This window comes from Cryptotermes secundus, unplaced genomic scaffold (genome assembly GCF_002891405.2).
Source record: "Cryptotermes secundus unplaced genomic scaffold, Csec_1.0 scaffold1997, whole genome shotgun sequence".
Lineage (NCBI taxonomy): Eukaryota > Metazoa > Arthropoda > Insecta > Blattodea > Kalotermitidae > Cryptotermes > Cryptotermes secundus.
In genome coordinates this window covers 1,753-15,250 of record NW_019734995.1, presented here as the reverse complement: position 1 = coordinate 15,250, position 13,498 = coordinate 1,753, and the positions used below count along the sequence as shown (strand labels likewise).

General features: G+C 38.3%; 1 protein-coding gene across 5 annotated transcripts; it reads left to right on the top strand.

Moving 5' to 3' along the window:
• Window positions 1-4,826: 4,826 nt before the first annotated feature.
• Window positions 4,827-13,205, top strand: LOC111869200. Of its 5 annotated transcripts, none has more exons than XM_033753324.1 (9): window positions 4,827-5,974; window positions 6,195-6,279; window positions 6,582-6,665; window positions 6,742-6,825; window positions 7,058-7,141; window positions 7,218-7,301; window positions 7,696-7,778; window positions 11,777-11,852; window positions 12,024-13,205. In XM_033753324.1, the coding sequence occupies exons 2-9, from the start codon at window positions 6,267-6,269 to the stop codon at window positions 12,167-12,169; spliced, it is 654 nt and encodes a 217-aa protein (XP_033609215.1). In that variant the 5' UTR covers window positions 4,827-5,974; window positions 6,195-6,266; the 3' UTR covers window positions 12,170-13,205. The 5 variants fall into 5 exon arrangements, with proteins under 5 accessions (XP_033609215.1, XP_033609216.1, XP_033609217.1 ...); XM_033753325.1 differs by having other exon boundaries at window positions 4,827-6,117; XM_033753326.1 differs by lacking the exon at window positions 6,742-6,825 and having other exon boundaries at window positions 4,827-6,279.
• The last annotated feature ends 293 nt before the right edge of the window (window positions 13,206-13,498 follow it).

Here is a 13,498-nt window from a genome sequence, read left to right as displayed (position 1 = left end):
TTGCCGTCTCCCTCTTCACTAATTTCTTCTTTTCATTTCTTTTTCACAAAAATCCTACTGGTTTTGAACCAGGGACCTTCTGAACACTAACCTGATGTCTTACCCCAAGACCACCAGCTCCACTGAAATTTATTTACTTTTATCTTCCTCTTATGCTACATCTTCGGTTATAAATCCAGAAAAATCAATTAACTTACTTTCAAAATCACAAAACTATACTTGGTTTCGAACCTTCCAACTCTTGTTCACTACGCCGGTGTTTTACCAATAGGCCACCGATACCACTGAAATTTTTGAGCTTTAATCTTTCTCTTATGTTACGTGTCAGTATATAATTACAGAAAAATCTTGTTAAGTACATTTGTATTTTATAAAACTTTCGCTGGTTCCGAACCTCGGAACTTCTACTCACTACGTCGGTGCGTTACCAATACGCCACCAATGCCACGGAAATTTCTGACCGTTAATCTTTCTCTTATGTTACATCTCGCTATATAATTCCAGAAAAAATTCTGATTACAAAAATCCTCGTGGTCTCGAACCACTGACCTTCTGTTTACAACGCCTGTACCTTATCTCTAGACCACCAGAGCGTCTATGCTACAGCTTTCTGCGATCCTCCTTACATTCTAAGACTTGGGTTATAGCTGCAGAAAAGTCGTATTTATTTATTCACTTTTCAATTTATATTGACAAAAGACACCGTTGTCTCGAACTCGGTACCTTCCCAATACTACGCCCATGTCCTACCCACGTACCGCCAGATCTATACAAATTTGTTACCTTCACCTTCCTCATATACTACGACTTGCTTCCTACATGCACATATTTCTTAAATTTTCTTTCTCACAAAAATAGTCATCTCTTCGAACCACGCATTTTCTAAACCAGCGTTTCTCAAACTATGGTAAGCAGACCACAAGTGGTACTCGAGGTGTGCCCTTGTTGTCCTTCAAAAAAGACAGAAGAAAAAATAAAATCCAAATTAATTGCGTATCACACTATAACTGGAAATCTCAGAATTTGGAAATTACACACGACAATCGTCTTTCACTTTTCCTTCCAGTACTGACATTTTATGAAATTTGTTACCCTACCCGCCTACCGACTACCCGCGCTACTCTCAGAACAAAAGAGGGATCTACGTATCTGTGTGAGAAAGGGTTTTCATCACTATCTGAAATAAAAACTAAGTACCGAAATCGACTCAATGCATGTGACGATCTCCGAATTAAGCTTGCCAGCTACATCCAAATACAGAACAACTGTGCAAGAATCGGCAGGCTCACCCACCTCATTAACGCGAGTATCAATATTTATTAATTTTTTTAGTTAATAAGTTAAAGATTATCGAATTTCTAATAGCCACGAATTATTAAAAGCGAATATGAATCTTCTTCTATTAACTTAATTACTTAACACTAATATAAAATTAATTGAATTAAATGAATTTTAATGAATTAATTAATTATATTTAAAAATATAAGTATACTAGTAATAAAATATGCTAAAAATGATAAATTTGTTTTCGAGGGAAACAAGAGTAAGGTGGTCCGCAGAAGTGTTCTGACTTATAAAAGTGGTTCCCACTTCAAAAAAGTTTCAGAAACGCTGTTCTAAACCATTCGCCAGTGCCTTACCAAAGGATCGCCATGGTTATGACAACGATTCGCCTTTGTCTTCCACATATCCTACAGCTTCGTGTCTACCCTTACAAAATTCCTCTTTACTGCTTGCTTCGTTTCAAAGTCATTTTCCCACTGACGGTTGGCCAGTCACTTTCTCTTAATTTAGAGCCCATTCAGACGCTCTTGCCCAGATCTTAGTCTTGGAGAAACTTCTCTGTTTGGCCTTTAACGACAAGACGGGTCTATCCCTTCTCACTTGTCACAGTCGGTTACTTTCTATATTATGTCCTTCCTCATCTAAACTACATGTCACGGCCTCTACAACTATACATATATACTGCACATGGCTTTATTGGCAATATATATATATATATATATATATAATAGAATTTCGATTTCCGCGAATTAAATATAGTGACTATCCCCACCACATAAGAAAGCTACGAGCCGCCACTGGCATACCAGCTGGAGAGGTTATTCACCACAGTTTACCTGAAGAGCACATAAAATCACTTCGGTTCAATGAAGTAATTCTGGGGGTTCGCGACATTTCAGTCCAGTCCTGCCTTTAGCTCACCGCGCTTTTTTATTAAGCGTAATGGCGTATCTCTCTGGCGGTAGCAGATTTACGGAAGAAGTATGTTGTGTCACTAATGATTTATGGATCGTGTTGAAATTGCGTAAAGTCTGATAAACAGTAATCCGTTTATCTTGCCCGGTGTGGTTAGAATACCACATGACATAAGTCTACGAAGTGAAATTCTAATATCTTCAAGATTACGTGTACAATACATTGATTTCGTGCTGGGATCACTTGACAGATTTCATCACCATCCCCTTCTGCATGTCTGGGCAAAAAGACATGCAAAGGGCGTTTTTTGGGAATCCTCCAACATTTTTTGTGGTTAATTTTACGGTGCTGTCAGCATCTGGATTGCATAGCGTAGATTGGTATGATTGATGAATTGGAAAGGATCTGGAAGGATGAAATTGTGGCCTGAGAGACGTAGTATCTAGGAATTACATTTGACGGGTTGAGGAAAACCACGAATAACCTTTGTCGCGATAGTCGATGGACTAGGCAGGGTGCCCATACTGGCAGCTGTACAGATATCTAGAATTTCTTGTTATGGACTGCAAGGCTGAAGTAGAGAATATGCAGTATGACATAAAATATAACATTATATTTATTAAGAATGTATACCTATAATCTAGTTTCATCAACCATAAATTATCATATGCCAGTTGTTACTACAGTTTTTAGGTTTTCGTGGTAATGTAGAACCAGATTGTGGCCTAAGTAGAGCCCGGTAGTTTTGTTTTGGATAAACACATGTCTCCGATTTATCCTGTATATGGAGGGAATGTACATTCACAGCTACGAGGCCAGACGACTCCCATAATATTAACACTTTCAAGATTGATGTTATAGCCGTAATAAGATGTTACAATGTTACCAACTGCGCTTTCGACATCTGCCGTACATAGTTCGGTACTATTTGGCGAACCTAACGTAATTGTCCTTCATAGATGACAGGAAGGAAGGTTGGATATGACGACAAATTTTTCTGCTCGTGTCTTGTTCCTGCGGTTTCGAACCCCGCCCCCCTCTGCCCAACTCTGCTCTTTAGATCACGTGTTCCGACATGTTCGGGTTTTCGTGTTGGACGTCACTCCCTGTCTGCGGCAACGGTTTGGTCAAGGTACGTTGTTCCGTTTGTGACAAATGGAGATGTATTAGGTTTGGAGGCCTCTTCTCTTCTACATTAACGTGTCTGCCGTTTCCTACGAAGTGGCGTTATAACGTTTCTTTTAGTTTCATTACGCAATGAAACTTAATTTGTGCTATCTCATATATACCTACTACTTACGTCGAACACAAAATTGGGAAGATATTGTAAATTCGTTTTATCTTGTAGCCATTTTGGTTTCTAGAATAAGCGGACTGATGCAGCCAGAGAATTTGCATACAGAGTTGAAGCCATTTGAGCATATCATTACGTGATCACTCTTTTCGGTAATAATGTTCGATATATTTCCGTTTCTTTTTCCAAACTTGGTTTTCTCACTCCCTCAAACCCTCTGAGCTCAATTCAGATACAATGTTTAAATAATTGTAAGATATAATGATCATTGACGACGTTAATTCTTTTCATAAGAAGAGAATTTGAAAATACAAAGCAGTTGCCCTGTTTTACTTCGCACAGGGGCAGCGGTCTATACGCCACGTCTTCGTATTCATGCGAGTCAACATGGCAGGACCTGTTAGAATCCCACAGATTCGTTTCGCTTTTATGACTTCCTTCCGAACCTCATGGCCACACTAGCAAACCTCTCATTTGATGAATATTATTCACATGGAGGAAGTTTCATATTCCTGTACAAAAAAAAAGGGGGGGGGGAAGAAAAAAATTGTGCAAACAAGATTATTTTATTCGCTTGGACATTGAATTAAAAACCAATTGCATTGTGTTAGACTACAACTATAATTTGGATTATCCTATTACTTGCTTATGGAGCTGAGCCCTTCTTGAGAAGCCAAATCTGCAGCTACTGAAGAATTTCTCAGCATTTTATGAAACCCGAAGGTCAAAATCGTGTTCACAGAAGCCCTTCAATGGTCCCTATCCTGAGCCAGATCAATCAAATCTATACCATCCAATCCTCTCTCTCTAAGATCCATTTTAATATTGTCCACCCACCTACGCCTTGGTCTTCCCAGTGGTCTCTTTCCTTCTGGCTTTCCCACCAATGTCTTACATGCATTCCTCTTTTCCCCACATTGGATTATCCTATATAATACATAAAATAAGGATAACGGAAAGTATTGAAGAAAATATTTATAAGAAAATTACTTAAAGATAGTTTAGAGGATGTGTTCTACATAATTATGGCATATAGTCTGCCCACACGGGCCCTACGCGGATGTCAGGTTTCGCTTTGTTCAGTTACGGCTCATCTGCGGATACAGGTTTTCTTCTAGATTGTTCCAGTGTGCAAGTGTAACTCAGGGAATCGTGGATTTATGAGACTTGCTTTCATGTATGGCACCGCAAGTTTCGAACCAAGGACTTTAGAAAGGTCCCTTATTTGAAGTGTTATATGGAAACATTTTATCATTAATAGCGGTATTGTGTAATAGACCTGTAGAAGAAATGTCTGGGGTGTAGGTCTAAATAAATCTAGCACTCAGTTTCAAGCTGAAAGAAATGGGCTTCTGAATTGAAGCCGTAAAGCTGAATCTTCCGTGATAGGCCAATAATTTAGCTCAGCTACACAAACTGCAGCACATTTCAGAACCACACAGTTCATTACCCCCTCCAGTAGTCCCAATCTGGAGCCAGGTGTATTATACCAGTAACTTTTCATCTCATTTACTCAATATACATTTTAATATTATCATTCCATATAAACCCAAGTCTTCCTAGTGGTCTCTTTCCTTTGGTTTTCCTATCGAAATATCACTAGCTGAAGATGAGTGCTCAGCTTCTTGCCCATGCCACTTTACCACTGGCGAAAGACCCCCCTGTACCCACTGAATAGGAGGCTGGGTGACCCTCAGAGCCAGTGTGGGTGACATGGAGAGGAGAAAATTCTTGACCTTATCAGGACTCAAATTCCCAACCACTCGGGTCATCCAGCCTATAGCCAGTCACTATACCGACTGCACTGTGGATCCATGTATCCACTCCCTCATACGTCATCATGGCATAGTGTTTATTTAAGCACAGGGGACACCTTTACTTTCTTACTACCTCTTATGCCCCAGCAAACATCCATGTTGATGAGTTGTCACTGCCCCCAGTCAGGCTAAGACTATGATAAAACAGAAACTAAGAGACTTCAGATTATGTAGTGTAAATTGGGATGTACTGGAGACATCCTTTTCTGTGAGCTCTCATTAATGTCGGTACCAATACTTATTTGCGATGGAAAACTGTGTTGATGAGCTTCGATTGCTTCTGGTCAAATTAGTCCTACGATTGAAACGTGATTTCACAGATGTCACTTCAGGTAGTATACAATGTGGTAAGTTGAACAAGTCCTTTTTAAGTTAGGATTAATGTTATGACCTCTTATTCATTCAGGCAAGAACAGTGTTGATGAGCAAAGGGTGCAACAAATCTGGTTAAAACCATATTGGAAACATGATTTCAGAGATGCCACATCAGCTACTGTACACTATTGTCAACTGAAGGAATCCATCTTTATGAGCTGTCATTAATGATGATAACATGTCTTATTTTACAGGGAACAACTATGTTGAGTCTTAATTGCTGCTTTTCAGGTTAATGCAATGATGGAAACATAAGTCACAGATTTCACATCACGTACTGTACAGTGTGGTGAGATGAACAAGTCTTCTTTATGAATTGTCATTAATGTTATCACTTATTATTTGCTGGTAGCAATGCTGTTTATGAGACTTAATTGATGCCACTCAGTATTTTAGTATTTTGGAAACCTGAAATCAGAGTTTTAATATCAGGTAGCGTACAGTGAGGTCTGATAAGGCGTCCGTCCTTATGAGCTGTCATAAAGCTGATACCACTTTTTATTTTACAGGGAAAAACTGTGTTAATGAGTCTTCATTGCTGCTACACAGGATAAAATATATATGAAAAAAAGCATTTGTAAATGTTTTATTCAGGTAGTGTACAGTGTGATCAGTTGAAAAAAATCACTATAAGCTTTCAGGAATGTAGGTACAACTTATTTGCATGAAAAGATTAGTACAAAACTGAATTGCAGCTATTCAGTATATTCCTATGTTGAAACCAAGAAATTAGAGATTTCATATCAGGGAGTGTACAGTGGTCAATTACATATGTCCTTTATAAGGAGTTATTAATGTTGGTATGATCTATTTCTGTTAGAGGCAACACAATGATGTATGTATAACAAGACACTGTATGCTGACATTATGACTGATGTCATCTCTTGTTCTTACAGGGAACATCAGTGTTGATGACCCTTCATTTCTCTCACTCAGGTTAACACATTGTTGGAAGCATGACTTTAGAGAATTTCCATCAGGTAATGTACAGTGTTGTATGCAGTTCAAGTCAATGTAAGTTGTCATTATGACTGATGTGACCTTATACTCTTACAGGGGACATCAGTGTTGATGAGTTCTCATTTCTCCCAGTAAGGTTGACACATTGTTGGAAGCATGATTTCGGAGAATTTCCATCAGGTAATGTAGTGTTGTATGTAGTTCAAGTCATTGTAAGTTGTCATTATGTCTGATGTGACCTTATATTCTTACAGGGAACATCAGTGTTGATGAGTTCTCATTTCTCCCAGTAAGGTTGACACATTGTTGGAAGCATGAATTCGGAGAATTTCCATCAGGTAATGTAGTGTTGTATGTAGTTCAAGTCATTGTAAGTTGTCATTATGTCTGATGTGACCTTATATTCTTACAGGGAACATCAGTGTTGATGAGTTCTCATTTCTCCCAGTAAGGTTGACACATTGTTGGAAGCATGAATTTGGAGATTTCACATCAGGTAATGTACAATGCTGTATGTAGAACAAGCCATTATAAGTTGTCTTTATGACTGATGTGACCTTATATTCTTACAGGGAACATCAGTGTTGATGAGTTCTCATTTCTCCCAGTAAGGTTGACACATTGTTGGAAGCATGAATTTGGAGATTTCACATCAGGTAATGTACAATGCTGTATGTAGAACAAGCCATTATAAGTTGTCATTATGACTGGTGTGACCTTATATTCTTACAGGGAACATCAGTGTTGATGAGTTCTCATTTCTCCCAGCCAGGTTAACACATTGTTGGAAGCATGAATTCGGAGAATTTCCATCAGGTAATGTAGTGTTGTATGTAGTTCAAGTCATTGTAAGTTGTCATTATGTCTGATGTGACCTTATATTCTTACAGGGAACATCAGTGTTGATGAGTTCTCATTTCTCCCAGTAAAGTTGACACATTGTTGGAAGCATGAATTAGGAGATTTTGCATCTGGTAGTGTACAATGCTGTATGTAGAACAAGCCATTGTATGTTGTTCTCATGATTGGTGTGACCTTTCATTCTTACAGGGAACATCAGTGTTGATGACCCTTCATTTCTCCCACTGAAGTTACACACTGTTGGAAGCATGAATTCGGAGATTTCACGTCAGGTAATGCACATTGGAGTACAATGATGTATGTAGTTTATGTATAAGGAATTGTAAGTTGTCATTATGATTGGTGTGACCTCTTTATTCTTAAAAGGCAACATCAGTGTGGATGAGCCTTCCTTCCTTCCTTCATTCCTTCCAGTTATATTAATACAATATTTTGAACATGAATTCGATAGATATCACATCGGGCTTTATACAATGTGGTAAGTAAAACAAGTAAAAGATCTAGCGATTCTGAGATCAAGACTTTGCTTTTAATCCATTATTATTTTTATGCCCTCTTATTCTAATGGGCAACAACTGTATTTGCGAGCCTTCATTTCTCCCAGTCTAGCTAATACAGTGTTGGAAACAAGGATTCAGAGATTCCACATCAGATAGTGTACAATGTTTTAGGTAGAAGACTTGCTTGTTTATAAGCAATGCATGTTCTAGAAGGCTGTTACAAACCATTGGATACAGTGTGCACGTGGAAACCTTTCCATGTTACAAGAATGTCTCAGGATATATCTGTAAGTTTAGGAATGACAAGAGATAATCTGATGTCATGACAGAGACTTTGAATTGTCAAGGAATGAGCTTGGAAAATGTGTCTTTCTGTTGTTCACACTGCAAAATGCTTACTGGAATTGCATTCCAGATATGAAGAAGGATTCTTCACAATTATCTGAACACTCACCAGAATTGTCTAATGATAAGGAAGCAATTTTCTGTTATATGATCTTACAAAATTATGCCCACACATACCAGTTCTCTAAGGGCCACTCAAGAGAACTTGGTTTCAAAAGTAAAGATTGGGAGAAATAAATGTGAAGCACCAACGGGATAAACACAAGGCTCATTGGGATCTGTTACTTAAATTGCTCAAATGATGATCGTATTGCACATAGCTCTGCCTTGGTGTTAAACTTGTTGCGTTTATATCCTGATATGCCATACAGCAGCAGTGCTATTGTGTGGGTTTGTAGGTTTACACATGAATCAGAAAAAGGGGCAGAAATGTGGTGAGTAAAGTTTTATATTGTGCAGAAAGTAGTTTTGGTCCAAATATTCAACAAGACATTGTTCTGAGCTATGAGAATTTGAAATACCTGCATTATATGAATTATATGAATGAATGAATATGTACAATAAACATGTATCTTTGTAAAAACAGTTTTTTTTCTGACAACGTATAATGTGAATTAAAAGGTTAATGCATGGAAACACCGAATTAATTGCTACATCAAATTTAAAATAATGCTTTGCAATTATTGTGCTTTAGGTTCTGAAATGTGTAAAATTTACCCAACATATATTGCTATTAGGTCACATGTAACATTACTTGTTTTTTGTTTGTTATGAAGTCTCATTGTTTGAATATACCCTTAGCAGCACAAGATCAATTGCACCAGAAATCTGCAAGATGAAAGTAGACACTGTTACTTTAACACCCAGGATTCTTCATATTATAAGAAATCGTTTAACTGTAACCATTGGTCTGCAGTGCTATTTGCTATATCCTATTGGAAGTGTGAGATTACAGGAACAGTGAAGGAGTGGGATTGAGCTCTCGTCGAAGGCCACGCCATTCAACCTTCCAGATGTGTTGACAGCACCAGGTGCTAGGGGTCTCCTGTTAGCTCATGAGCTACTTAGATGCCTGAACATCGAAAAGGGAGCTGATGAAAAAGGCGGAATGGGATGTGATTTCATTCAAAGACAATGAGAAATTTGCTGTAGCATGGCAGGACCAACATTTTGATGCAGTTCTCAGTATTTTTCACACAAAAAGCAGGAGTGAAGTGGGATAAGTACCCTCTAAATATCTGAACAAACCAGCAATAGTGAAGCCAAAGATCTCTGATTACGCTAACATGCTGGAAGGGTCTACAGCAGTGACTATTATACTCACGCATATCTGTTTAAGAGGACAGTGAAGAGGTGATGCAGGAAAGGGTGTGGTTCCGGAAGAGAGTTCAAGCTTTGAACTGCTGCTCCAGGAATGTTGCAGTAAGAGACTTTTAAGTTAGGTTTAAGAAGAGTGATGTAAAATCCCCAGTGCTCAAAAGAAAGACTGCTGTTGGAAAAATGGCAAAGGTTAACTGAGGCAGGCCATCAAGTGGCTGAATGAAGAGCCTCATATTAGTGACAGGAAGAAAATTGTGAGACCTGTGTCATGTGTAAAACAGATTGAGGAAAGGCACTGTGCTCCTGTAAGACGTCAAGTAAAAACTGTAACAGACAGATGCTTTGAAGTACATTACACAAGATGTGTGAAGATATTCTAAGGAGTTCTTCCTTCCCAGAAAACAGAGGTCACACATTCCTCCAAAATGCCTTTCCTTTTGACAAGAGTACACTCTTAAAATCCAGGTGACCTCAATCTCAGCTTGTAAAGAGCTTTTTTCGAAATGTCGGAGTTAATGGCATGTAATATGCTCCGTGTAAATGTACACAAGAGTTGGTGGAACTAGCCATGTGTAGTGTGATGAAGTGTGCAGCTTGTATGTATGTATGTATGAAGGGGTAGGCCTACTCGGCCCTTGCACTTAGACCTCAGCGGTCCATAAGTGTGCAGCTTTCTTACTCCCTATATTTTGCACTGCAACAAATACTTGACAGTCGTGTCCTGAACTGTGCATATAATCAGAAATCTTGTTCTCAGATGTGTAGAAATGAAAATAATTGGATTGACAGTGATATGTGTGTGAGAAACATAATTAATTTTGTGAGTGGTGAGTTCAGTGGGAGACATATTAGACAGATTAGCTATTTTTGCATGGAAAAATCTGTAATATGCAAAGTATTTTGTGTTTGCTTAGACAGCTGAATTTCATCAGGGTGTTTGTTACATATCAAAATTCATTTATAAACATTTAATCTTCATAATATTCATTCATATCTTGTGTCCTGCAAAATTTCTTAAGGCGTTAGAAAAGTGTTCCCATACCTTAAATGGTCAGTTTTAATTTAATTCTTAAATAGAATTAAATACCACCAGCAATTATTCTGTAGTTTATTAGTTTATCATAAAGTTTTTGGCTTCTGAGCCATCATGAGTGCCTTCCCCATGCAGTAGTGCCTGGCAAGTCAGGGTCCATCATACAGACTCTCAGTTGATTAATTCTGTAAGGTCAGTATTCTAAACCCTGCCATACAGAAAATCTTGGTTTTAGGATGAGATACTGAAGTGTGCCTGCAGGTAGCATGTAGACTGTTGCTAGGCAATGACTGAAAAACATCAATACAGCAGCCGTTGTGAGGCAGCAGCCCGCTCTCAACATTGGAATTAATGTTGGAAGCAGAGTTTTTCTATGTGGCCCGCTCCATGGCTATATCACACAACTGAGTTCAGTTGATGCAGTGTAGTGGAGTGAAATGTGTTAGTTGGTGAGCAGTCAGAACTGCTGAGGTTTAATCGTTAATGAGGGGTTGTTGCTAGAAGCTGGTAGCTGAGGCATGGGGATAGTTCATGAACACACAGTAAGGGGAACATCTGCTGTTGAAAGCCACTACCAGGGAACAACCAGTGAAGACACAGCAGACTGAGAAGACTTGGTTTATGCCGTAGTAAATTGTAGATTGTGTGAATTAGCAATAGCACTATAGTTACTTGTAGTTAAGATCTGTGAGTGGTCAGCGAGTCCAGTTACCAATTACACGTGACAGTATATATTTGTGGTTACAAGCACTGTACATGTGTGAAAACTTTGTATCCTAGAAGTGAAACATGGATGTCTTGGATGGTTGTTTTCCACATTCATAAAGACGTCAACGAAGTGAAGAGAAATCTTGCTCCCATTGGTAAGCCAGTACATCCTGAATACCATGAAGTACATGGATTAAATGATTTAAATGTGATTTCCTTCAAAATTGTGGTACTTAAAAGCTGTACACCTAACACTGATAGCAAATGTATTTGTCAGTATTTCTAGTATTAATGTGTATTGTACACAACTAATTATAGCTTTATAAATGTATGGTCTGAAGGTAGAAAGCAGGTTTATTTTCAGATGTGGAGAGGACTGCAGATCCGTTGGACGAGAGCTCAGACAGTCGGGAACCAGTCAGTGGTCAAAAGTACATCAGGTAGTGTGAATCTGATTGCAAGATGTAATCATTTTATTGATGTTAGTAGAAAGAGTCCAGTAATTGTATATGTGACTGTGGTTAATGAAAGATAGTGAACATTATAAGCATTACACATGTAAGAAACAATTAAGAGAGAATTAACAAAATATATGTTATTTTTATTTTTAGGTGTGACCTATAATGTTCTGTCTTCCAACTATGCTATTGGACCAATGAACTCAACTGCAAATGTAATCGAAGTGAGGCAGAATGTGCAGGGGGTTGAGACAGCCATAGCTTTTACAAGATGTAGAAAAGGAAACATATTGAGTTAAACCGGAAAATAGAAAAGTTAGGAAGAATTCACATATTCATAGGAAGGAGTTGGAGCATGCTTTTGATGAGAGAGTACCAGAAATTAGTGATGCTTGTGCATGTAACTGTAGCAGGAAGTGAACTGTTAATCTTCTAGACAGAAATATGTCTCCAAATGACATAATGGAACATTCTCAAAATCACTGTCAATTTGTCAGTTATGAAAAGAATGTCCCGCATATTAGATATTGAATTGATTTGTGTTAAGGCCAGGAGAGTTCACTGATTGCATGAATTTCTGTTCTACTTGCTGCCTCAGTGCCAGAGCATATGGATTGTGTATGTTACCAGTTTCTGTAAATGTTGATAGTATCATGTAATATTTATTGTAATGGTGTGAACGCAGTTTCTGAGGACATGGGCTATCAGTATTTTCCATTAAGATATGTATATTTTTTTATAATGGTGTATTGTTATGTCTCTGTTCTATTTGAACACAATTGTGAATATGATCACCAACAGTCAAGAGAATTTTATGAGTGCTGGGGTATTTCGAAATATGCGGTAAATCAGATGTCTGCATATTGTAGATAGAAGGATATCTCTTAATCATGTGATAGTGGTGGGTGTGGTGATGGAGGTGGTGGAAGTCATGGTGGAGGGGATGATGCCAAAGATGGTGGTGGTGATCGCCAGTGAATGTTGACGAGTGGAAAGATTTGCACAGTGAGGATGTAGATCACTGGACAGACTATATTGCACTCACATCTCTGTATACAGCTGTAATTGAGGGATGTCTAGAGGCAGTAGTATGAAGATGTAATTCAATGAATCTGTTTGGAAAAAGAAAAGAAGTGTTACTTTTCAGCAGGCCATCCTGTTGAAGGCCTGGTTAGTTTTCAGGAATGTTGCCATGTTGTGTGTGAGGTTCTTGATCTGTGTGGATCTTGAACCGAGGTCTGGAAGGCTTGTGTAGAAGCATTCTGTTTGAATGTTTGATGGCAGTCATGTATTGTATTGAACTGTGACATGTATAAAGTGCTGGATTAATTTGTTTGTGCAGTGTTTGTAAGCAATACAAGAGTCTTCTCTTTGAATGTGATTTTTTTTTGTTTGTGGATGCCTATTCTTAGCAATCGCCACTGTGTTCTGTATGGGTCTCTTATCCTTCTATATTTATCCTCCAGTATCATACAAGTTGCTTAGCTAAAGTTAGTAGAGACATAATATGAATGTGTAGACAGAATTAGTGATTCATGGTTGCAAGTCATTAATATGGGATATTGAAATGAATATCGCCAGTAGTAATCAGCAGATGGTGAGGGGAAGTGAATTGTGGTGTGAGTCTT